Below are 26,857 nucleotides of genomic sequence, written 5' to 3'. Positions count from 1 at the left end.
AAGTTTCACTCTAACCATATATATATATATATATATATATATATATATATATATATATATATATATATATATATATATATATATATATATATATATATATATATATATATATATATATATATATATATATATATATATATATATATATATATATAAAACATCAATAAATCAATAAATAAAGAGTCATTTTAATCATAGTTAACAATAAAGAACTAAAAAAAATGGAACAGTTGGTGAAATTTAACCCATAATGCCTAGTCTCCATTGCTAGCATTGCAACACAATAATTATTGTTGAGAATACTCAATAAATGTATGAACCAAGAAAAATGAAACCAAAAATGAACAATAGCGAACGTCAGAAGAGAAACCAAGTAATATGAAGATTAGAAAAATACCTATGGTGTCAAAATCGAACAGCTAACAACGAATTAATAGAAGGAGGAAACGTCGTAGATCTAACAGAGGTGGAAGGAGAACGCCTTAGAAGTAGCGAAAATCGTAGCAGTGAGAACCCTAACGTGAAAAAGAACGAAAATAACAGAGAGTGAAATAACAAAACGCGCAGTATGTTATAATTTTAATGTTTACTAAAGGGGACCTTAGAGGGCGCTTGTGGAAAAAAAGCGCCCTCTAAAGGGGGCCTAAGAGGGCGCTTATGAAAGCGCTCTCTAAGGCTTTCCAAAAGCGCTTTATAAACTGGAAATGCACATGGACTTATAGAGCGCTTTTTTAAAAGCGCCCTCTAAGGGTAACCTTAGAGGGCGCTTTCTAAAAAGCGCCCTGTATTGTTGTCCCTCTATCTCCTCCTTATTTTTTTGCTTCACCTTAGAGGGCGCTTTATTACAAAAGCGCCCTCTAAAGTGCGCTGTCTATTCCAGTTGTTCGCTCCTTATTTTTTCGCTTCACTTTAGAGTGCGCTTTTGTAATAAAGCGCCCTCTAAGGTGCGCTATCTATTCCAGTTTTTGGCGTAGTGTTTCTTCAGATGTAAGTGTTTTATATTGAATAATGGTAAGGACATCCTTGGAAAATTTGACTCGATAGCTGACGAAGGTATCTTTCTTGGATACTCTCAGTCAAGCAAAGCTTATATAGTGTATAATAAGAGATTATTTACCGCTGAAGAGTCCATGCATGTCACTTTTGATTAATCTTATCCGAGAAATATCGGGAAAGATATTTCTTTTCATGATACAAGTATATCTTTATAAGACATACTCAAAGACACCGAAGAAGGAATTAATCATCCTGAGGTGAAACTTGAGAAGGAGGAAAATGAAGAACCTGAAAAAGAAAAGGGGGAGAGTCCAACTAAAGTGGATGATCTTCCCTTTGCTTGAAAGACTGCCAAATACCATCCATTTGACAATATTCTTGGTGACATGACCAAAGGCGTAACTACATGCTCTAAGATAAGTAATTTTTATCATCACTTTGCATTTGTGTCTCAAATTGAACCTAAAAACACAAAAGAGGCCTTAATTGACGAGCACTGGCTTTTGGCCATGCAAGATGAGTTGAATCAATTTAAAAGAAATGATGTGTGGGACCTTGTCCCACCTCCACAAAATCATCAAGTTATAGGCACTAAATGGGTTTTTAGAAATAAATTGGACAAAACCGGAGTGATAAAAAGGAACAAGGCCCGACTAGTGGCCCAAGGATATAACCAAGATGAGTTTATAGATTATGAGGAAACTTATGCTCTGGTTGTCCTCCTCGAGGCTATACGCCTTTTACTAGCTTTTGCATGCTCTAAAGATTTCAAATTTTTTCAAATGGATGTTGTCGTACCCCAAATTTTGACCATTATTTCTTTCTTGTTATTGACTTAGAATCTAGGTCATTGACATGCTCAGGGCCCTTTATAAGGCATTTGATCAACCCCAATGACCTAAAAAGTCAAAGGGTAACCACTTTGACTTTTTACTCCCCCTTAGAGATTTATTTTAATTCAGGGATGTTGCTTGGAACGTAATAATTTGGGGACTTATGCTAGAGGGATATTATCATTGATAACTAGGGCATTTTGTCTTATTAAAACACATTAGTAAAAAATAATAATTTAGGGTTAATATTATATTAGGATTAATAGGATTATTATAATTAAGGTTAGTTAGAAATAATTTATTAATAATATTCTAATTATTCCCTTATAATTAACATAAATAAGAAGACAAAAAAAGATATAATTGAATAGTTAATATTAATTAATTAGAGAATTAGGGTCATTTATGGGATAAAATAATTTATGGTTAATTTATGAGATAACTATGGGATAATTATGGGATAAAATTATGGGATAAATATCTAGGAAATCAGGGATAAAATCAGTGATAAGGGATATATCATTCAATATTAAATATTATCATTTATTTTCTTAAATAAGTTAATCATTATATTTTTTCAATCATAGGAGATAATAATCAAGAGGATAAGGACATGGGATAATAACCAAAGGGATAAAAACGAGGGATAAATAAGGGATATAAATCAGGGATATATATCGGGATAAATGATATGTCATATAAATATATAATATTTATTTTCATAAATAAATTAAGTATTATATTTTTTAATCAATAATGGAGATAATCATGGGATAAATCTCTAAGGAAATTTTAGAGTTTCAGGGATAAAAAAATTAGGGATAAGTGATATAATATTTGAGCTTATATAATTATCCTTTTAATATTTTTATTAAATAAATATATAATATCATTATTAATTTATTTTCTTAAATAAATTAATTATTATATTTTTGCAATCAATCAAATGGGACAAAATCAATATAACACACCTCAAATCATAAGTCATCTGCCCTAGTGCATTGAGGCGTTTTTCCAAAATCAATTATTTTTTCGTCCCCGATGCATGAGAACTTTTCAAGGGATAAAAATAACAAAAAAATCGACATTTTTTACAAGAACTACGATGCTCTGACCCTTCATCGAATATGGGGGTACGTAGATATAAAGTTGTAAACTCTAGCGAGTACAATAATCAAAAACCTTTTTAGGTATTTTCCTCTTAATAAATTTTCTTTTTGTTAATAATAAAATATATTTTTTTGTAAATAAATAAATAATTAAACAATTAATAAATGTTAAAGAAAACATTCCTTAGAAACACATTAATCCTAGAATTAGAGGAGGATCCCATTGAGTACAATGGAGGTATGGGGTGCCTAACACCTTCCCCTTACTTAACCAACTCCCAAACCAAGCATCTTACCCTTAGTTATTAGGTTTTCTCATTATTTCCCTGTTTCTTAGGAAAGAATAAAGGATGGTGGCAACTCTGTCATTTTTCCATCAACGACAGGCGTGAAAAGTGCTTTCCTTAATGGTTATATAAGTGAAGAAGTGTATATTTCACAACCTCCCAGTTTTGAAAATAATAAGTATCCTAACCACGTTTTAAACTAAAACGAGCTTTGTATGGTCTCAAAAAAGACCCTAGGGCTTGGTATGAGCAACTTAGTAAGTTCCTACTTAATAAATGATACTCTAGAGGGAAGGCTGATACAACATTTTTCAGCAAATGTCATGGAAAACATATTTTCCTCATTCAAATTTATGTCGATGATATCATATTTGGTTCTACTAACATGCAATTGGTCAAAGAGTTCTCAAAGTTAATGCATGTTGAATTTGAAATCAGTCAAATGGGAGAGTTGACTTACTTTCAGGGACTTCAAATCAAGCAGCTAAAGTAAGGGATGTTTATGTGTCAATCAAAATACTACCAAGAGTTGCTTAAACGCTTCAGAATGATAGATGCAAAGTCAATCGACACTTTAATTCCTACTAATGGGAACTTAGACAAATATGGAAGTGGTAAGGATGTTGACTTCAAAAGGTATAGAGATATGATCAGATCTCTTTTATATCTTACCACATCTAGGTATGTCATTATGTTTAGTGTGTGCACGTGCACTTGGTATCAATATACTCTTAAGGAATCATATTTAAAAGCTGTAAAGCGCATTCTTAGATACCTTCATGGTACATCTAAGTATGGGTTTTGATTTTCAAAAGGTAGCAATTGTAGTTTGGTTGGTTACTCCGATTCCGATTTTTCCAGTTGCAAATCAGATAGAAAAAGTACTAGTGGAACTTGCCACATTTTTTCAAACTCCTTAGTTAGTTGGCATAGAAAGAAACAAGTCTTTGTTGCTTTGTCAACTGAAGAGACGGAATACGTCGCAGCTGGTAGTTGTTATGCACAAATTTTATGGCTCAAACAACAACTACTTGACTTTGATATCAAACTTCAACGTATTCCGATAAAATGTGATAATACTAGTGCGATTAACCTAACCAAAAATCCAGTGTTACACTCTCGTACTAAACATATTGAGATACGTCACCATTTCCTACGCGGCCATGTTGAAAAAGGAGATGTCGTTTTTGAAGATGTTGATATCAAAAATTCACTTGCAGACGTTTTCATAAAACCTCTTGCGACTGAGCCATTTTTCAATATTCGACGGGAATTGGGTATTCTCGATATCTCAAATATTATCTAAATATCTTGTTGCTTGCACTCTATATATTTGTTTCAACTTTCATTAAAAAGTTCCATTTCATGTGAGTGCATCCTTCGTCTCTCATCTTATGAGGTAGTATCGTTTCACCTGTCTCTTTGTTTGTAAGTTTTTTTTTGTATTGCTTATATGTCTCTCATATGTGGTTGCACATTTCTGTTCCAAAAACGTGTGATATATTTGTTGAATGATGCATTTCATGTATGCTCACTTCCAATAATTTCATTGTTAAACCATGCGTTTTTAATCTATATGTTTATAGTGGCTTCATGTTATTATATTGTCATCATACGTGTTTCATGCCCTTATATCATCAATTTAGAAGTATTTTTGAAATACTTGGTGTTTGAGCATGTCATTTATCGATTCTTGCATGAAAAATGAAGTTTTTGCGTGATGTTTTTGGACCATGTATTTGGAACCTATTTTGTATGCATTTTATCTCTCGTCTTTCATGTTATTGTGTTTCGTCCTTATGCTTTTCTGTTTTGACAATGTTATGATGTGTTTGTAATGAACTCCTTATAATTTTGTATGCATTGCATGTTTATTTATGTTTAGGAAATTTTAACTTTAACGTCTTTCTAATTAAATGTGAGTGCACATTATTGTTGTATAATTTCTCTTTGCAACGCCTTTGAGTGTTATATATGTTTTTTTTAAGTTTTACAAGATGCTTCTCAAATTTGTGGCTTTTATCTATTTTTGATGTTGTCAAAGAGGGAAAAGTCCATACAAGAACAAAGTCTCTAAGGTGCACATATTCAGGGGGACTTTTATCAAGACATCAAATACTTCGTATGTTTTTCCATCATAAAAAAAAGGGGAGTATGTGAGTGCACTTTCCTTTTGTAAATGTTTTGAATGATGTCAAAACTAGACACTTAGTATTTGTGTATATTGGAGCTTATCATTTGTGTCTATGTGTGCATTTTCATCTTAGGATACTTAAAATTGGTTTAGAAATGTTTTACAAGTTAAAATTAAGTTTCTATATGAAAAACTAGTCTACGTGTCAACACATAAGGTTTTCAGGTTGACATATAAAAGCCTTTGTTCAGTATGTCTCAATACATAAGGTTTTCAGGTTGACACATAAAAGCCAGGATCCAATATATGTTGATGCATAAGCACTTCAGACCGACACAAAGGTCTTTCAGGTTGACACATACGTCCTATAGGTCGATGCATACTGAAGATTTTGCAAAAAAACAAAGTTTATGTCCAATATATGTCGACACATAAACACTTCAGGTCGACACATATGTCCTTCAGGTCGACACATACGTCCCACAGGTCGACACATACTGAGTTATTTGTAAAACCAAACTTTCTATCCATTTTGGGTCGACACATATAGTCTTTAGGTCGACACATAAAAGAAAAAGTGCTTTTATAGGTCGACGCATGCTTCCTAGAGGTCGACGCATGCTGTCTAAAATTCCAAAAACTTGTATAATTTTCTAAGTTCTATTTTTTTTCTCTTTTCTCACTTACACGCACGCGCGCGCGTGCACACACACGCACACACACACGCACACACACACACACACACACACACACACACACACACACACACACACACACACACCACACACACACACACACACACACACACACACACACACACACACACACACACACACACACACACACACATATATATATATATATATATATATATATATATATATATATATATATATATATATATATACATTCACGCATCTTTTTCAAACTATTGAAACCAAAGAATATACAAAGTAATTCTCATCATCTTCAAACTTTTTCTATGCATACACACAACAATTACACGTAATTACTATTTTTGGGTGTCATCTAGATGAAAGTTTGATAAGGTCCAACTTAGAAGATGTAAAATCAAATTGGGTTGAGATTTCTTTGGGGGTTTCATTGATAAAACAAGTTGGGGGTTTCCCTCTAAGATCAAGTATGATTTGAGGGTTTCTGTAACACCCTTCTAAAATACCCCAAATATTTAATTAAAATAATAATAAACATATAACAATCAGAGTAGTTATGCCATTCAAGGGTGTCACACAATTATTCACACCATTCACCAATTATAACTGTCATGCTCTTTTATTAAATCAAAACGTAAACATTCGCATAAAACGCAGCGGTTAGAGATCTCATCAATCATGTACAACATGTAACATTCACATGTAAATTATTCAACAAAATAAAATGTCCCCTCCCGATGTTACATCTATCAGAGCACGACCCACTAAGGAGACTACACTAGACTCCAATCATTCGCTCCTACTCAACTCAGTTCTCGTTACCTGAAAAACAGTTGTAAGGGTGAGTTCCTCAATCGATATAATAAGCATTATAAAATATCATGCAATGTTAAGTAATTTAACACATTAATCACCCTAATCACAACATACAATCAGTAACAGCACATCAACTCACATCATACTCAACGTTCCATAACACACAAGTATAATCTCAAATCATACTCTACAACAACACAAACACACGTATAATATTGGAATACATCCATTCATATTATACGCCATACATACATTATGCAATGAGACTCCACACATGCGGTACCGACTATTCTTGAACATATAGTTCAAGCTCACCGATCAAATCCAGATACGGCTACTAAGCTCACTAGTCCCACTCATTTGAGATCTAATGACTCACTCACTAATTCCTCACCATGGGAATTAGCTACAGCCCCGAAGGCTATGCTATGCACACTAATCATCTAGCATGCAAACATCAACAATAAATCCACAATGATTCACTCACTAATTCCTCACCATGGGAATTAGCTACAGCCCCAAAGGCTATGCTATGCACGCTAATCATCTAGCAATGCAACATCAACAACAAATCCACAATGGACATATGCTCATACTCTAAGCCATACAACAGTCCATTCACAAATACATGCATAATATATACATTCACAACATTATGCATATCATCATACATCATCAACACATGTATCAACACATCATATCATATCAAATAATTAAACACAGTATTAGCACACTCTACTAATACCTATACTGCTCAAAACAGCGGGATATAATCCCTATTACATCATACGCCAACATAGGCCAACTCTCCATTATGTACACCACATTAAAAAGCCAATTTTTCCACTCTACAACAGCGTTAACCGGTTAACGCTCTGGGTTAACCGGTTAACGCAGTACAACACGCCTCCTGTCCCAAAACTTAACAGTGTTAACCGGTTAACGCCCTGGGTTAACCGGTTAACGCAGCACAAACAGCAATATTTCAGCAATCACAACAGTGTTAACCGGTTAACACCCTGGGTTAACCGGTTAACGCAGACAAAACAACAAATTTTCACAATTCAAAACAGTGTTAACCGGTTAACACCCTGGGTTAACCGGTTAACGCAAGACAGAAGCTGTTCCTGCGCTAACTCAAGGCAGAATGCAGAATTCTCCGCATTTTCCGCCATTGGAGGACTTCCGAACCTCCGATTCCAATTCCGTAAAAAGCTATACGTTCGGGAAAACACGACTCACACAATCACGGATTAAATTTCAGTTTTTAACGCAGTTTAACCAACGTAATTCCAGCATTCACCAATCCCAATTAGGGTCAAATAACGGCTTATCACTACCCATTACATATTATCCCATAATACCCATAAATCGACGATAAACCCCCCTTACCTGATTTAATCCGGTGAATCTCAAGCTCCAAGCTCTTCTCTTCTTCAACCTTCTTCCTCTTGCTCTGCCTCTTTGCCCTTTTCCTCTTTCACGATCGCTTCTCTGTTTTTCACGTAAAAACCTTTTTACTCCAAATGGGCTCTTTTCCTTATTTCCAACATATATATATTTTCCAATAATAATAATAATAAAATTTCCAATTATTTAATTAAATTAATAAATATATTATTAACTCAATTTAAATAATTATTTTATTATTATCGGGGTGTTACAACTCTCCCCCACTAAAAGAGTTTTCGTCCTCGAAAACATACCTCAAGCGAATAACTCAGGATAAGACTCCTTCATCTTACTCTCCAGTTCCCAAGTCACATTGCCACCTGCTGGTCCTCCCCAAGCTACCTTCACCAAGGCAATCTCTTTACCCCGCAACTGCTTCAACTCTCGATCCTCGATCCTCATAGGTGATGTTTCAACAGTCAGGTTATCTCTCACCTGTACATCATCTACTTGGACTACATGCGACGGATCATGAATGTACCTCCTCAACTGAGACACATGAAAAACCTCATGCAAATTCGCAAGCGACGGCGGTAAAGCGACACGATAGGCTACCTCCCCTATCCTCTCCAAAATCTGATAAGGACCAATAAATCGAGGTGTCAACTTCTTCGACTTCAAAGCTCGACCAACACCAGTTATCGGAGTGACACGAAGAAACACATGATCTCCCTCTTGGAACTCAAGTGACTTCTTCCTCTTGTCATGATAACTCTTCTGACGACTCTGAGCAATTCTCATCTTCTCCTGAATCATCTTAATCTTTTCCGTAGTTCGTTGAACAATCTCCGGTCCAACCACAACACTCTCACCGGACTCATACCAACATAACGGTGTCCGACATCTCCTACCATACAAAGCTTCAAACGGTGCCATACCAATGCTCGAATGAAAACTATTGTTGTAGGTAAACTCAATCAAAGGTAAATAACAATCCCAAGCACCTCCCTTTTCCAAAACACAAGCTCTCAAAAGATCCTCTAATGACTGAATCGTCCTCTCAGTCTGACCATCAGTCTGCGGATGATATGCAGAACTCAATCTCAGTTTAGTTCCCAAAGCCCTCTGCAAACCTTCCCAGAACTTCGATGTAAATCTAGGATCTCTGTCCGAAACAATACTCGACGGAATACCATGCAAACTTACAACCTTCTCAATATACAACTCGGCTAATCTCTCTAACGGATAATCCATTCTGATCGGAATGAAATGAGCCGATTTTGTCAACCTGTCAACAATCACCCAAATAGCTTCAAAATTCTTATTTGTCCTCGGCAGACTAGAAACAAAATCCATACTGATACTATCCCACTTCCACTCTGGAATAGCCAACGGTTGCATTAGCCCAGACGGCTTCTGATGCTCAATCTTTGACTTCTGACAAGTCAAACAGGAATAAACAAAACTCGCAATTTCTCTTTTCATTCCCGGCCACCAAAATAACTTTTTCAAATCATGATACATCTTCGTAGCTCCAGGATGAATACTCAAGCCACTACGATGTCCTTCCTCCAGAATACTCTTCTTAAGTTCGGTAACATCCGGAATACACACCCGATTACCAAATTTCAAAACACCATTCTCATCAACTCTGAATTCACCACCTTGGCCTTGATTCACTAAAGTCAACTTATCAACCAAAAACACATCGGATTTCTGACCCTCTCTGATCTCATCCAGAATACCACTTGTTAACTTCAACATTCCCAATTTAACACTATTGTGAGTACTCTCACACACCAAACTCAAGTCTCTAAACTGTTCAATCAAATCCAATTCCTTAACCATTAACATAGACATATGTAATGATTCCGACTCAATGCATCAGCCACTACGTTTGCTTTACCCGGATGGTAATTCAAACCAAAGTCATAATCCTTCAGAAATTCTAACCATCTCCTCTGTCTCATATTCAGTTCTTTCTGATCAAACAAATACTTTAAACGTTTATGATCACTGAAAACCTCAAATCTTGATCCGTACAAGTAATGCCTCCATAACTTCAGAACAAATACCACAGCTGCCAACTCTAAATCGTGTGTCGGATAGTTCCTCTCATGAACCCTCAGCTGTCTCGAAGCATAAGCTATAACCTGCTTATTCTGCATCAGCACACCACCCAAACCCAACAATGAAGCATCACAGTAAACTTCAAAGGATTCCGACGGACTCGGTAATATCAGAATAGGAGCAGTAGTCAACCTTCTCTTTAACTCTTGGAAACCTTCTTCACATTTTGAGTCCCAAACAAACGCTTGTCCTTTTCTAGTCAACATCGTCAACGGTAACGCCAACTTAGAAAATCCCTCAATGAACTTCCTATAGTAACCAGCCAATCCCAGGAAACTTCGAATTTCAGCAACAGACTTAGGAGCTTCCCACTTAGATACCGCTTCTATCTTAGAAGGATCAACAACAACACCACATCTTGAAATCACATGACCAAGAAAACTAACCTCTTCTAACCAAAATTCACATTTAGAGAGTTTAGCAAATAACTTCTTTTCTCGTAGGACTTCTAAAACCACTCTCAAATGCTCAGCGTGCTCTTCTTCAGATTTCGAATACACCAAAATGTCATCAATAAACACCACAACAAACTGATCTAGGTACGGATGGAAAATCCTATTCATATACTCCATAAATACTCCAGGCGCATTAGTCACGCCAAAAGGCATTACAGAATACTCATAATGTCCATACCTTGTTCTGAAAGCAGTCTTCTGAATATCCTCAGTTTTCACACGTATCTGATGATACCCAGATCTCAAATCTATCTTGCTGAACACACTCGCACCAACCAACTGATCCATCAAATCATCAATCCTCGGCAAAGGATACCGATTCTTGATCGTCACTTTATTCAGTTGCCTGTAGTCCACACACAACCTCATAGTACCTTATTTCTTCTTAACCAACAACACTGGTGCACCCCACGGTGACACACTCGGACGAATAAATTCCTTATCCAACAGATCTTCCAACTGACTCTTTAATTCAGTTAACTCAACAGCAGACATACGATACGGAGCCATCGATATCGGTCTAGTACCAGGTACCAAATCAATCGAGAACTCAACTTCACGCTCTGGCGGCAATTCATTCACTTCTTCAGGAAACACATCAGGAAAATCACACACCACGGCTAGATCGCGAATCACCAGTTTATCTTTAGCCTCCAAAGTCGCTAACAGCATAAACAACTCTGCCCCATCTGCTACTTCCTCATTCACCTGCCTGGCTGATAGAAACAAATCCTTTCCTTCCTCACTCTCAGGAAATATCACAGTCTTATCAAAACAGTTGATATAAACTCGGTTAAACACCAACCAGTTCATACCCAAGATAACATCAATCTGCACTAACGGAAGACACACAAGGTCTATCCCAAAGTCTCTACCAAAAATACTCAAAGGACAATTCAAACAAACTGAAGTAGTAGTCACTGAACCCTTCGCAGGAGTATCAATCACCATACTACCATACATCTCAGATATCTCTAACTTAAGTTTCACAGCACAATCCAAAGATATAAAGGAATGAGTAGCACCGGTGTCAATAATAGCTACAAGAGGAAAGCCATTAATATAACACGTACCTCGGATCAAACGATCATCTGCAGAAGTCTCAGAACCCGACAAAGCAAAGACCTTGCCTCCTGACTGATTCTCTTTCTTCGGCTTAGGACACTGTGGACTGATATGACCCAACTCTCCACAGTTGAAACAAGTTACAGTCTTCAACCGACACTCTGCAGCCAAATGACCACCTTTTCCACACTTGAAACACTTCATCTCAGCACTGGTACACTCATGGACACGATGTCCAGCCCGACCACATCTATAACACTTAGCAGGGGCACTAGAGTCTCCCCCACTAGGCCTCTTCATCCCACTCTGCTTCTGGAAACCTTTGCCAGCTGCATACGGTTTCCCACGATCATTCTGATTCTTGCCTTTCCTATCAACTCTCTGTTGATAGCTTTCTGCTCTGGCTTTGGAATCCTGTTCAAAAATCCTGCAACAGTCAACCAAGTCAGAAAACACTCTGATCCGCTGATATCCAATAGCCTGTTTGATCTCGGGACGCAACCCGTTCTCAAACTTCACACATTTCGAAAATTCTCCAGCAGCCTCATTATAGGGAGTATAATACTTTGACAGCTCTGTGAACTTCGCAGCATACTCAGTCACAGACCGATTGCCCTGCTTCAATTCCAAGAATTCTATCTCTTTCTTTCCTCTGACATCTTCTGGAAAATACTTCCTCAGGAATCTCTCTCTGAACACAGCCCAAGTGATCTCAACATTTCCAGCAGATTCCAGCTCAGTGCGGGTAGCAACCCACCAATCATCAGCTTCCTCTGACAGCATATGCGTACCGAACCTGACCTTCTGGTTATCGGCACACTCAGTCACTCGGAAGATCCTCTCGATCTCCTTCAACCACTTCTGAGCACCATCTGGATCGTATGCTCCCTTGAACATTGGAGGATTGTTCTTCTGGAACTCACTCAGTTAACGAGCAACTCCCATTCCCACAACATTCGGATTTCCTCCAAGTACTCCAGCCAGCATACCCAGAGCCTCAGCAATCGCAGCATCATCTCTACCTCTTCCAGCCATCTCTATTCTGAAAACCCAAACAAACTAAAACAATAAGTACTGATAGGGTTACACAACACCTATCCCGTACAGGGGAAACAGAATAATTACGACTCGACTCGACCGACTATGCTCTGATACCACTAATGTAACACCCTTCTAAAATACCCCAAATATTTAATTAAAATAATAATAAACATATAACAATCAGAGTAGTTATGCCATTCAAGGGTGTCACACAATTATTCACACCATTCACCAATTATAACTGTCATGCTCTTTTATTAAATCAAAACGTAAACATTCGCATAAAACGCAACGGTTAGAGATCTCATCAATCATGTACAACATGTAACATTCACATGTAAATTATTCAACAAAATAAAACGTCCCCTCCCGATGTTACATCTATCAGAGCACGACCCACTAAGGAGACTACACTAGACTCCAATCATTCGCTCCTACTCAACTCAGTTCTCGTTACCTGAAAAACAGTTGTAAGGGTGAGTTCCTCAATCGATATAATAAGCATTATAAAATATCATGCAATGTTAAGTAATTTAACACATTAATCACCCTAATCACAACATACAATCAGTAACAGCACATCAGCTCACATCATACTCAACGTTCCATAACACACAAGTATAATCTCAAATCATACTCTACAACAACACAAACACACGTATAATATTGGAATACATCCATTCATATTATACGCCATACATACATTATGCAATGAGACTCCACACATGCGGTACCGACTATTCTTGAACATATAGTTCAAGCTCACCGATCAAATCCAGATACGGCTACTAAGCTCACTAGTCCCACTCATTTGAGATCTAATGACTCACTCACTAATTCCTCACCATGGGAATTAGCTACAGCCCCGAAGGCTATGCTATGCACACTAATCATCTAGCATGCAAACATCAACAACAAATCCACAATGATTCACTCACTAATTCCTCACCATGGGAATTAGCTACAGCCCCAAAGGCTATGCTATGCACGCTAATCATCTAGCAATGCAACATCAACAACAAATCCACAATGGACATATGCTCATACTCTAAGCCATACAACAGTCCATTCACAAATACATGCATAATATATACATTCACAGCATTATGCATATCATCATACATCATCAACACATGTATCAACACATCATATCATGTCAAATAATTAAACACAGTATTAGCACACTCTACTAATACCTATACTGCTCAAAACAGCGGGATATAATCCCTATTACATCATACGCCAACATAGGCCAACTCTCCATTATGTACACCACATTAAAAAGTCAATTTTTCCACTCTACAACAGCGTTAACCGGTTAACGCTCTGGGTTAACCGGTTAACGCAGCACAACACGCCTCCTGTCCCAAAACTTAACAGTGTTAACCGGTTAACGCCCTGGGTTAACCGGTTAATGCAGCACAAACAGCAATATTTCAGCAATCACAACAGTGTTAACCGGTTAACACCCTGGGTTAACCGGTTAACGCAGACAAAACAACAAATTTTCACAATTCAAAACAGTGTTAACCGGTTAACACCCTGGGTTAACCGGTTAACGCAAGACAGAAGCTGTTCCTGCGCTAACTCAAGGCAGAATGCAGAATTCTCCGCATTTTCCGCCATTGGAGGACTTCCGAACCTCCGATTCCAATTCCGTAAAAAGCTATACGTTCGGGAAAACACGACTCACACAATCACGGATTAAATTTCAGTTTTTAACGCAGTTTAACCAACGTAATTCCAGCATTCACCAATCCCAATTAGGGTCAAATAACGGCTTATCACTACCCATTACATATTATCCCATAATACCCATAAATCGACGATAAACCCCCCTTACCTGATTTAATCCGGCGAATCTCAAGCTCCAAGCTCTTCTCTTCTTCAACCTTCTTCCTCTTGCTCTGCCTCTTTGCCCTTTTCCTCTTTCACGATCGCTTCTCTGTTTTTCACGTAAAAACCTTTTTACTCCAAATGGGCTCTTTTCCTTATTTCCAACATATATATATTTTCCAATAATAATAATAATAAAATTTCCAATTATTTAATTAAATTAATAAATATATTATTAACTCAATTTAAATAATTATTTTATTATTATCGGGGTGTTACAGTTTCTGGCACAAGATTTTTCAATTAGGACTCTCTCGAGTGAAAGCTTTGAAGAAAGGAGTTTCTGTCAAAGAAGTAGCGAAACTGGAGGATCAATTGGAAATCTTGGGACACTTGATCTTGCTTAAGATCAAGAGAAGAAAATAAGATATAATCAACATCAAATTTGAGAATTGGGGGTTTGCATTTCTATTTCTCTCTTGTATTCAATATTTTGCAAATATTATTTAATATCTCAATTCCATTTGAAATTGGGGGGTAGACGTACCCATAGTGAGGATAATTGAGGAACTACTTAGACTCTCTCTCTCTTTCTCTCTCTCTCTCTCTCTCTCTCTCTCTCTCTCTCTCTCTCTCTCTCTCTCTCTCTCTCTCTCTCTTTCTCTCTCTCTCTCTCTCTCTCTCTCTCTCTCTCTCTCTCTCTCTCTCTTTATTTTTCATAATTTGTTCACATAATTTCTTTAAAATTTGTGAACTCATTTATTGTGCAAATTTTCACATATTGATAATTCCTTAGTGTTGAAATATCGCAAAATGTTTTTGTTAAGATAATTGCAATTCATAAACTTGCAATAGGATTTTCACATCAACAATACAAATAGAAAATCAACTTGGTATTTATTGCATACCAAGTGTTTGACAAATTGTCTTAGTCAATTTTGGTTTCTTAATTTTATTGGAAATTTATTATCAAAGTGTAAAATTGTTCAAACGTTGTTTTGAAAAACCTATTGATTTTTTTCTCATCATTGTGGTGTGTTTATTTCATTTAGTTACGGTTAAATACACATATTTTGTTCTTCCTATAACAGTCTGGTATAAACGAGTGTCGATCCGGAATCGCTTTCACTTGCCATAGAAAATACTTTTAAAAACATATTTTTTTAATCAAACAAATTTATTTGCGATCTATTCACCCCCCCCCCCCTCTAGATTGTTGCCCTCATCTAACAACATGCATGTCTTCATTGTATATGTGATCATGGTTGTTGTATGTTGTTCTTAGTTGTTTAGCTCATATGTTCTTTGGAATTATATGTTACTGGTTGTTTCTTTGGTTTTAGACACATTTCGAACTATCTCTTTTTGCTGTTATCAAAGGGGGAGAAGTTGTAATGAGTCTAGAATTATTTTATGCGTTTTTATGTTGTGAGTTATTTGTGTGCAATTTTTCAGGGGGTGCATATGCACGTTACTCAAAGGTCGACTCAATTCAAAGTGAAAGCTTGTCAAGCATATGAAAATGGGAGATTGTAGTTGCATGCCCCTACTATCCAGTTATTTTGTTGCTTGTCTTATCACTTTCATCTTTTTTATATATTTCGATTTGTTGAGTCTCTTTCATGATTACACTTCTCGGAATCGAGTTTGATTTGATTCGTTCTTAGCATGCATAAAACTTTGGTTAGATTTGATCTTGATCTAAATATTATTTGATTAATGGCATATGTTAATGGGATGAAATCTTTTTGTGTTTTGGTTCAACTTTGATTCAAAGGTAAAATCTCAAAATGCTTTTGAAAAATTGAGATTTTACAAGATTGATTTGAATCTTTCAATTTTAAACTGAATTTTTTATCCTGATCAAATTGGACAGAAGCTAAACTCATGGATTTGCTTCTGGTTAAATTTTACACTTGATCCTGATCATTTTCCTGGGAACAAATTTTGCCTGATTTGATTCAAATCAATATTTGTACATGATTCGAATCAATTTAATTTTTCAAAATTTATATTTGATTCTGTTTGATTTAATCCAAATCAAAATTTGAACATGATTTGAATCAAATCCTTTTTCCAAAAATCCTTGTCCGTTCTGTGTCATTTGATCAAAATCCAATTTTCAACATGATTCGAATCACATGGTATTTGATTCGAATCACGTTTTGCATGATCCGAATCAACTGACATCTTTTTCAAAAAATTGTTATTTCTTTCATTCCACTTCATTTTTCTCATTTGATCCAAATTATATTTTTATTTATTCGAATCTAACTCAATTTTTTGAACCATTTTGTGTGCTTTATCTTAAGCACATATAAATCATTTTTGTTATCATTCTTCACATAACACAATCATTCTGTTAAGATATTTCAGTGTGATTCTTAGTGAAAATAAATTTCCTCTGTTTTGAGTGTTCAAAGTTTTGCTACGAATTTCTCATATCTTCAACTTCAATTGAGTTCAGATCTTGATAGCGAGAGTTCTGAGATTGATTGAAGAAGGCACGTACTTGAAACAACCTATTCTTAGAGATCTTATTGATTTTTCAGGTTGTTAGAAAGATTGAGAGATTATCAATGGTGGCGACAAATTCCATTGAAAAGAATTAGGTTCTTCTCTACAGCATTGCCTTAGTAGTAATTGAGTTGAAGGTTACAAATAAGGCAAAGTTCTTCCTGATCTTCGGACAATTTCATCGCTCAAGGAATCGACAGGATCAAGGGGTTCATAGGTACACATGAAGGCTTTGAGCATAATTTGTGTTATTGGAAGATTCAAGAAACATGTTAGAGTAAATATTATGTAGAAGAGTTTGGTTCCAATGGGAAACCATTAAAGAGTGCACATAGGCAAAGCAAGGACGAGCGCTTAAGCATTATAAATCTCGGTGTCATCTTTCTAACTCTTACTCTTGCGTTTAATTTAGTAGTGATTGCATGCTAGGTTTTTCAACTCCTTCGCATTATATCGTTTTGTTTTTTATAGCGATTTATTACGTAACCTTTAGGTTTTGTTGGAATTGGATAACTAGTCAAGCTAGTCTTGTGATTGATAAATCTGGAAAAAATTTGAATATGAAAGTTTCACATTGAATTAATTGTGTACACTCCTTATGTTTACACAAATTGAATCAATTCATACCAAACTTTTCGTTATTATAATCTTGGATATTTGTGAAATGAACTGTGTTGACTTGATCATATTCAAATGTATAATTTTCATTTTTGCTTCAAATCTTCCACTTGCAACTCATTTTTGAAAACATTATAATTTTGGAAAATGGCGGTTGCATTTTTTATTTTAGGTTTATTCACTCCCCTCTAGACCGTGTTTCTACATCCATATTCACACCCAACAATGGCGTATGTGCTTCTCTAGAGTACAAATAATCAGGTACCTGAATAGGAGCTTGAGGTTAAGGACAATGTTGTGCCTCTTTAGTTGCTTGTCGATCGAGTCTTATAATTGGAGTCGCTTTGATATGTAACACGAGGGGATGGATTATTCTTTTAATTGTTTTCTTATGTTGCATATCTTTTCTTTAATCGGATATTGAACCATTTTTTCAAACTTATTGTTGTTGAGGGTCATTGTGCCCAATGTTTTAAAATTACACTACTTATCAAATGAATCAAGTTTTATTATTATGTGGTTCATGCATGTTTTATTGATGTTGAGTAGCATCCTGCTTGGAGAATATTCGTGATATACATGTTTTATTTATTTAATTGTCGATTCAGGAAGTAGGGTGTTACAGGGAGTGATAGTAATCCAACTGGTCATCCACATGATCAACGTGTTCATATGAGTCCCCAGTTTCATCGTAGTTTGAAGCTTCAAAGGTTTTTCCAATGACCTTGGAATCCTGCTATTGAGGATGTGAGTGAACAAATGCTTTTTTTTTCACTCCAGGATTGGGATGCCTTCATCATACATTCATACCTCTCCATCCTTCAAGGACGACTGACTTCTGGGGGAGTGTGGCTACCGCTTCTCCCTTCAGAATTGTGTGAACGAGTCATGTGTTTGTGATGATAACAATGTCTTGGCGATGTTAGCATTTCTCCCTGTTGTGTCTCTGCTATGATAGAAGCCGTTTTAGGAACGACAACTTGATTTCTTTGGGTGTCTGCCTATTGCACGATGCTAGTATTTGGATTGACGTGTTATAAGCTCTTTTCAATTCTAAATAGTCTTTCAACCAAGAGTTATGAATTATCTTGTTGCACCAGATTATGCATATTATTTAACATATCGATAACTCGTTACATCCCGAGGTTAGCTTGTAACAACTGAAGGTCAGGGAGATTTTCCTATCCCTGAATCATAGTTAGCGGTGCAGGTCTATGAAAAAGTTTGCCTTGATGAAACTGCTAAGTGGATCTGAGGAACAAAAGGTTGAAATACTCCTTGAACGATTCTCAGTCGAAGACGATCTTGTTGCGAAGGATTGGATGAAGAGGCTCTCAAGAATTGATCGTTTTCTTCTTGAGGAAGAGGAAGTACATTTTTTACAACTTCAATAACAACAACACCGATTTGCTGTTGGACGACAAAGCGAGTAACTTTGGATGCCGCCATGAATGATAACTCTGAAGAAGGATGTATTGAAAGGAATTTTGAGATACGAGGGACAAGATTAAAAAAACAAAGATCTGAAATTCGAAGAAAGGATATCTAAATCTCTAAATCATTAGACCTTTTGTCTTGGGATTTACTAACTTCAGGTATATCATTGGACTTTGTCTTGGGATTTACTAACTTCAGGTATATCATTGGACCTTGTCTTGGAACTAAACGAAGAAAAAAAAACACCATTTACACTTACCGTTACAATGGAGCGTTAATAAAAGATATTAAAAGGATTAAACAAATTAAATACAAGTTTATAGGTAATTTAAATATTATTGTTGAATATTGTATGTCTCAAGGATGAAAAAAAAAGAATTTAATTGATATACAAGGACATACATTGTAAAGATTTTTGCACTATGAGTTAATCACAACCACTGATTTATTTGAAAAGTTTGACTTTTATTTTAAACATTTAAAAAATAATATGAACGGATGATTGTGATGTATTGACAGCGTAAAACTTTTTACCCTGACAATGCATAATAATTAATCTAAAAAAAATAATTTCTAAAATGTTTCTTTTGACCAACTTTTATTTTTTTGTAAATTAAAAACTTATAAGCAACATTTATTTTAAAAAATAATAATAATCTAAACATAAGCAACATTTCTTTTATTGATCACTTTAACTGTTTTTCATACAACACTCTAAAATATTCTTATATAAAATAAATATGCATTTTCTTTTGAAAATATCAAGAGTGTATTTTCTTTTGAAAATATCAAGAGTTTGTTTTCTTTCTTAAAAACAATAATATACATTTTTTCAGCAAAATCAAATTAGAGATATCTCATAACAATGGATATGTATGTAAATATTTTTATCCATAACTAATTACCTTAAAATCACACATGTGATTTGTTATGTACAACATTTTAAAAAATAAAGTATTCTTTTAACAAAATAAATTGCAACAACTGAAATCTCAAGCATGCAAAATCTTATTTAATAATGACATTCCTTTTTATGATTAAATGTACTAAACATTTAAATAAAAGTACTGTATACACTCATAAAAATATTGCCATAATAAGTATCTATCTGTTTTAAATTTTCATACAACTTCTATTTTCTTTTAATACACCCACAAAAATTGCAACAAATTAATAAAAATAGAAGCAGTTATAATAACAACAGGTAATATAAAAATTAAAGAAAACGACAAAAAAAGTAATTTCATTATTATTTTTATTTAATTTAAATTTAAATTTCTATTTATTGAATATAATATTTTGAACACACCTGCAACAGTAATAATCAGAGAAAGAGAAAAAGCCATAGAGACGTTAGCATTCTATGTGGCAACACAACAGAACCATTTTTTCAAACTTTGAAAATTCAAAATCAATTCAAATTCATCTCAAACAAAAACATAGTGCGTGTTTGTGTCTTCATCGTCATCACAATCCTATGTTATGTTCTTTTTCCGTTGAGTAGTCACAAACAACACCATTTCACCTTTTCGAATTCAAAACTTTCCAAACCTGTTTTTTTTACTCAAAGATGGAAACTTTATCTCTAAACAGTGAAGATTCTCACAAGAAAAAAGATGGGTCTCGTTGTTGTGTCACTGATTCAAGTGCTGAGTCGAGAAAAACTAGTTTCAGTGGATCTAGTTCTACTTCTACCTCTTCAGTTTCTACTTCTACTTCAGATGAAGCTAAAGCAAAAGGGTTTTCTTCTCCTGCTCCTCTTGGTTGGCCTATTCTCAAAGCTACACTTTCCAATTCAAAGCGTTTGAATTCTGATGAAAAACATAAACCCAACTTGGAGTTGGATCACAGGAAATTTACCTCTATTGGTTTAAAAATCCCAGGTTAGTTAAGTTTTTTGAAGTCAATAATATGATTTTAAGTCATTAATTATAATATCTAGTAAGTGCTAATTCTTAGATTTTTTTTAAAAAAATGAAACAGATGTTGATATGATGAAGGAGAGGTTTGCAAAATTGTTGCTTGGTGAAGATATGTCAGGTTCAGGAAAAGGGGTTTGCACTGCTTTGGCAATCTCTAATGCCATTACTAATCTTTGTGGTATGTTTACTCACATAGATCCATATTGTAAAAGTGATTCTAGACCTATAAAATTAATCTTAACATGTTTTGGGGATATATTTTAGCTTGAATTTGTAATCTTTTACTCCAAACAAGTGTTTTAGACTCAGATTACTAAAATCTTGTTTAGCAAAGCTATTCTATAAAAATCAATTTTTTGTCAATGTAGAACCAAACACTTGCTAAATTGTATGATTTATTCAATTTATTTTGGATTTTATGATCATGTAGCTACTGCATTTGGGCAACTATGGAGACTAGAACCACTACCTTGTGAGAAGAAAGAAATGTGGCAGAGAGAGATGGAATGGCTTGTTAGCATTAGTGATCACATTGTTGAATTAATACCTTCTTGGCAAACATTTCCTGATGGAAAGAAACTCGAGGTAAAATTGGATTGAGTTTTGAATCCAATGCTGAAATTTTGAGTTCATTCAATTCATACATGTAATATATGAAGTGTGATGTTTCTAATATGGTTCGTTTTGCAGGTAATGACTTGCAGGCCTAGGACAGATATTTGTATCAATCTTCCAGCCCTTCGCAAACTCGATAACATGCTACTCGTGAGTATCGATTTTTGTTCTTTCATGGCACGTTAGTAGTTCTAATTGGCAGAGACGTCGTTGAATGATTGCAGTTTTCAATTGACTTGCGTTTTTCTTTGAACACAGGAAATATTAGACAGTTTCACAGCTACAGAATTTTGGTATGTTGATCAAGGAATTGTAACCGCTGACGCAGATGGTTCAGCCTCTTTTCGCAAGTCAATTCAGCGGCAAGAAGAGAAGTGGTGGCTCCCGGTACCCCGTGTCCCCCCTGCAGGTCTCAGTGAGAACTCGAGAAAGAAGTTGAATCACTCTCGAGAAAGTGCTAGTCAAATTCTCAAAGCAGCCATGTCTATCAACAGCATTGCTTTGGCCGAAATGGAAGTTCCTGAGTCATATTTGGAAACCCTCCCTAAGGTCTTATTTCTAACATAACCATACCATTGAAATGTTTACAAGTTAATCTTCTGTCAATTTATGAGATTGTTTTGAACATTAATTCGAGTTTTCTTAAACATGTCCTTACTTACAGAATGGAAGAGCTTGCCTCGGAGATTTTATTTACCGATACATCACATCAGATCAATTCTCCTCAGAGTGCTTACTTGATTGCTTAGACATATCTTCTGAACATATTGCACTCGAGATTGCCAACCGCGTTGAAGCTGCATTTTATGTATGGCGTCGAAGAGCTCACCACAAATCAACGCCTATTCCGAATCGTTCAACTACAAAGTCATCATGGGGGATAGTCAAGGACTTCATGCTTGATGGAGACAAGAGAGAATTGCTAGCTAATAGAGCAGAAAACATTCTGAATTCCTTGAAGCATAGGTTCCCAGGATTAACACAAACAACCTTGGATACCACCAAGATCCAATGCAACAAGGTACCATACAAATTATATATCTTATTATTATTATTCATGCATGATCAATGTCAAGGCCTTCTTTAACATTGACCTATTTGATTCAAACATTTCAGGATGTTGGAAAATCTATTCTAGAAAGCTACTCTAGAGTTTTGGAGAGCATGGCTTTTAACATTGTATCACGCATCGATGATTTGCTATACGTCGATGACTTGACAAAACATTCAGATAATTTTGCATTGGTTCCTCATACAACAACAAATATGGTTTCTCATCAGAAGATTTCACATCCATTTTCGGTGTCTGTCTCCGGCACTCCACACAAAGCAGCATTTTGCACACCTAAATTGTCACCCATGCCATTGATTAGTCCTTCAAAAGGGGAGAGAACTCCTTTCCTCCACAACAATAACAACACCAACAACAACGTCAACAACATCAAACCTCAACGCCGCGGATTTGGCGTGAGAAGAGCATTGTCAAATTATCTCGGCGTTGAAACGAAAACAAAGACATGTACCAATTCAACTGAGGTCAACTGTTCAAACCCATGTAGCAAGAAAACTGAACAACCTCATAAGGAAACATGCGCCCTGAAAAACCAGACAAAATGAAGCACAGCACAGGCAGTTTACAAATTGGGTTGAGTACAACAAAGTCCTGTAACATTTATTAATTTTTATTCCCTCTTCATTTGTACCATTAACAAATAGTATTTTGTTTGATAGTAGTGTAGAATTCAAATTCGTAGTTTGAAATCACGTTGAAATAGTTACTACTAGTGAAATCTGTAGCAGTTGGTATTTATATTTTTGAATTCAAATATGTTTGAAATCATGTTCAAATGATATTTCAGCAATTAATTCAATGAAAACGAACCCTTTTGGACCGAAGTGAAGTGAAATCATTATATTATATATTTATATTTACCATAAAGTTGTTACATGTTTGAAACTTTTTGAAAAACTATTAAGTGTAAAAAAACGAAAAATTGGACCCAAAACATCATATAGGGGGCATTCCGAGAATTGAACTCGGGACCTCTCGCACCCTAAGCGAGAATCATACCACTAGACCAAATGCCCATGTGTTATTAAAGCTTGAAAACTATGTAATTGACAGGTAAATTTGAAAACATAAAACATTTAATTGATTTAAGAAAAGCTTCAATAACCCGTGAAAAACAAAGACTAGAAACTGAAATCACATAAACAAGAAATGGCAATTTCATCTTCATTCACGAGCGTGCACATCACCGCCTTAGACGCAATAACAAACGTAAACTCTCTCTTCACACTCGGCGTCTTCATCGGCTTATCCTTCAACCCTAACGACCCTTCCAACAACCTAAATTCAGATCCGAACTGCATCCCAACCGCCGCCATCGCCGAAAATCTCGTCGCCTTCCATGTCTACTCTTTCAGCTCCTTCCTCTTCTCCAGCCTCGTCGCTCTCGCACTCAAACAAGCTATCCGTCTCTCCCGCACTTCCTCCGCTGTAGCTCATATCAACAGATCTGCTCTCCGCGTCGGTATGCTTGTTTCCGGTATCGGATCTGCTTCCGGTTGCGCTTTTCTTATGCTTGCGCTGGCGAATGTTGTGCAGATTAAGCTCGGAACGCTTGCTTGTGGGAGTCCGCATGCTTTAGCGGCGGTTGTTCCGCTTTTCATCTTTGTTCCTATTGCGCTTCTGGTTTATGTTACTGTTGTTGTGTATGCTTTTACTCGTTAGGTTTTCTTTGCGTTGTTACTTTATTTGAAATGAAATAACTGTTCAATTCAACACAGTGCTCTGTTTTTTTTTTTTTTTACTTTCATTAGAATGAAATCAACTACGATATGAGTTAGTAATTTATGTATGTTCAATGCTGTTAGTATTGGGGATTGAATTAGGTTATCTTTGTTAAAAAATAGCAGACAAATTGTAAACTACCTTAAAGCATATCAATTTATAGAGAATAGTTGAATAAGAAGATAATACAGTAGATTAATTTTGTAATGTTTGATAAACAATGTTGATAAAAACTTGAGAGTATATATATATATATATATATATATATATATATATATATATATATATATATATATATATATATATATATATATATATATATATATATATATATATATATATATATATATATATATATATATTATGAAGTGGAGGGCCTAAGCCCCAAAAAGCAATCTACACCGGAACAAACCTAATAATATGAGCCTACTAAATCATCTTCATATATAAGTACTCAACAGACGTTGGACACAAGTCAAAGAAAGAAGTGCTCAATTATATTTATTTTGGTCTTATAAATTTATAACTTATCCACTACAAAATCTTAAAATTGTGTTATAAAACGAGAATACTAATCTCTATTCTTAACCATTAAAACTAGATTTTTAGAGATGACTTTGTCAAAACAATTTTTTTTTAAAGATTTTAAAGAATTTGTAGAATTATATTAATTATTTTTTTAAAGATGGTTTAAAAAATATAAAAATTTCAATCTAGATTTTGGACAATTTATAATAAAGATTTTGTTGGATCATTATCTTCTTACTTATTCACTTTTGAGAGACTATGTACCACTATGCTTTTTTTTTTAATCATTTTGCCTACGTAGTTTTATATTTAAAATCTCGGTCCCTACAAACCCTCTTGTTTGAGAGACCATGCACCACCATGCTTCTTACTTAACCACTTCATCCATGCAAACTTTATGCTTAAAGGACAGTGAGACGCCACATTTCTTACTTAATTCCTTTGCCCTTATATGCTACATGATTGAGTCGAGAGACTGTGGACCAGTATATCCGTAATGGTCCAAGTCCATTTGGCATCAATTGACCCTGACCCTTTAGAGCCACATTTCTTACTTAATTCCTTTGCCCTTATATGCTACATGATTGAGTCGAGAGACTGTGGACCAGTATATCTGTAATGGTCCAAGTCCATTTGGCATCAATTGACCCTGACCCTTTAGAGCTAGAGCACACTAAGCCCTTGAGGAGTAATCAAAATGGCATAGGCGAGTTCATGTCGATCTCTAATCATATCGATCAAACTCGCCATTATGAAAGGGGGCGAGTTCTTCCGGCCACGAGGTCGGCCCGACCTTGGATCAAGAAATTGATCAGCTTTACTAGCTTAACTATAACTCATGTAATTGTTCTAATAAAGGTTACACAGGCTAAAAAATGAAGACAAAACAATTAATGGCAGTAATGACGTAATGACCATAACGACCAAGATGATTAAGAAAAGAATAAAGGATTTGGATATAAATGTACCAATTTACGACGAAGTGAAGGGGAGGGATTCATATAACACTTAGATTTAGACTTTACTGGTTCACTAATAGTAAGGTTATATACAATGTACTTTTTGCTAATACATTTAACGCTAACTATGGGGCTAAAAAATGACATAAACCTCAAGTTCAATCTACACGATGTTGTTGCCGATGGTGAGGACGAGGACACTGGTACTAGTGTTTCCTCAACAACCATTTTTTGTCTCAAAACTCAGTGAGTTATAATTTTGCAACTCTCGCTCCAATGACAGAAAAAAAAAGTCATCAAGAAAATGTGAAAATATTGTGGTGTGTAAGACCCCAATTTTGGGCCCTAAGATCCCTCATGGCCCATATCATTCATATCATAACCTCAAGGATCATTGCATGCCTTTGTTCCCTTCTGGTGGGTAGATTGCCTTGTGGTTTGTTTCTTGATCACCAAGCATACTTTGCATTTGTATATCTTTGCTTTCATATGTTTATCATTCAAAAAGTACAAAAATATTGTCAGTCTAATCTTTTTGCTTGCAGTTGAAGCAATCATCAGCAATTAGGTCAAAGTCAGTCATTGATCAGTCAAAGCAATGGATGATGGCCATTCTTGTGGAATTTGGGCATCATGATCAATAATCAAAGGTTCATACAACTTGAGACATCATTTGAGGTCAAATTCTCAAGGAATTAG

At 35.4% G+C, this 26,857-nt stretch overlaps 2 protein-coding genes and 1 non-coding gene across 3 annotated transcripts; 2 read left to right on the top strand and 1 right to left on the bottom strand.

Moving 5' to 3' along the window:
• The first annotated feature begins 20,664 nt into the window (after positions 1–20,664).
• LOC127083905 (rop guanine nucleotide exchange factor 5) lies at positions 20,665–23,773 on the top strand. Its single transcript, XM_051024269.1, has 7 exons — positions 20,665–21,223; positions 21,324–21,440; positions 21,693–21,847; positions 21,953–22,027; positions 22,136–22,426; positions 22,542–22,898; positions 22,994–23,773. Exons 1-7 carry the CDS (start codon positions 20,911–20,913, stop codon positions 23,492–23,494), a joined length of 1,809 nt encoding a protein of 602 aa, XP_050880226.1. The 5' UTR covers positions 20,665–20,910; the 3' UTR covers positions 23,495–23,773.
• A 120-nt stretch (positions 23,774–23,893) lies between these two features.
• Positions 23,894–23,965, bottom strand: TRNAP-AGG (transfer RNA proline (anticodon AGG)). The gene has a single exon. It is a non-coding gene; the product is annotated as a tRNA-Pro (tRNA).
• A 61-nt stretch (positions 23,966–24,026) lies between these two features.
• On the top strand, positions 24,027–24,662 carry LOC127083906 (uncharacterized). Its single transcript, XM_051024270.1, has one exon. It carries the CDS (start codon positions 24,099–24,101, stop codon positions 24,609–24,611), a length of 513 nt encoding a protein of 170 aa, XP_050880227.1. The 5' UTR covers positions 24,027–24,098; the 3' UTR covers positions 24,612–24,662.
• Positions 24,663–26,857: the final 2,195 nt, after the last annotated feature.

The sequence above is a fragment of the Lathyrus oleraceus genome, chromosome 5 (assembly GCF_024323335.1).
Source record: "Lathyrus oleraceus cultivar Zhongwan6 chromosome 5, CAAS_Psat_ZW6_1.0, whole genome shotgun sequence".
NCBI classification, from domain to species: domain Eukaryota; kingdom Viridiplantae; phylum Streptophyta; class Magnoliopsida; order Fabales; family Fabaceae; genus Lathyrus; species Lathyrus oleraceus.
Note: the sequence above shows the minus strand (reverse complement) of the source record. Positions and strands in the feature narration are given on the sequence as shown.

Coding starts and splice junctions, on each gene's coding strand:
- LOC127083905 (XM_051024269.1), top strand. CDS start 20,911: ATGGAAACTTTATCTCTAAACAGTGAAGATTCTCACAAGAAAAAAGAT. Junction 22,427..22,541: donor ATTTGGAAACCCTCCCTAAG/GTCTTATTTCTA, acceptor CCTTACTTACAG/AATGGAAGAGCTTGCCTCGG. Junction 22,899..22,993: donor CCAAGATCCAATGCAACAAG/GTACCATACAAA, acceptor CAAACATTTCAG/GATGTTGGAAAATCTATTCT.
- LOC127083906 (XM_051024270.1), top strand. CDS start 24,099: ATGGCAATTTCATCTTCATTCACGAGCGTGCACATCACCGCCTTAGAC.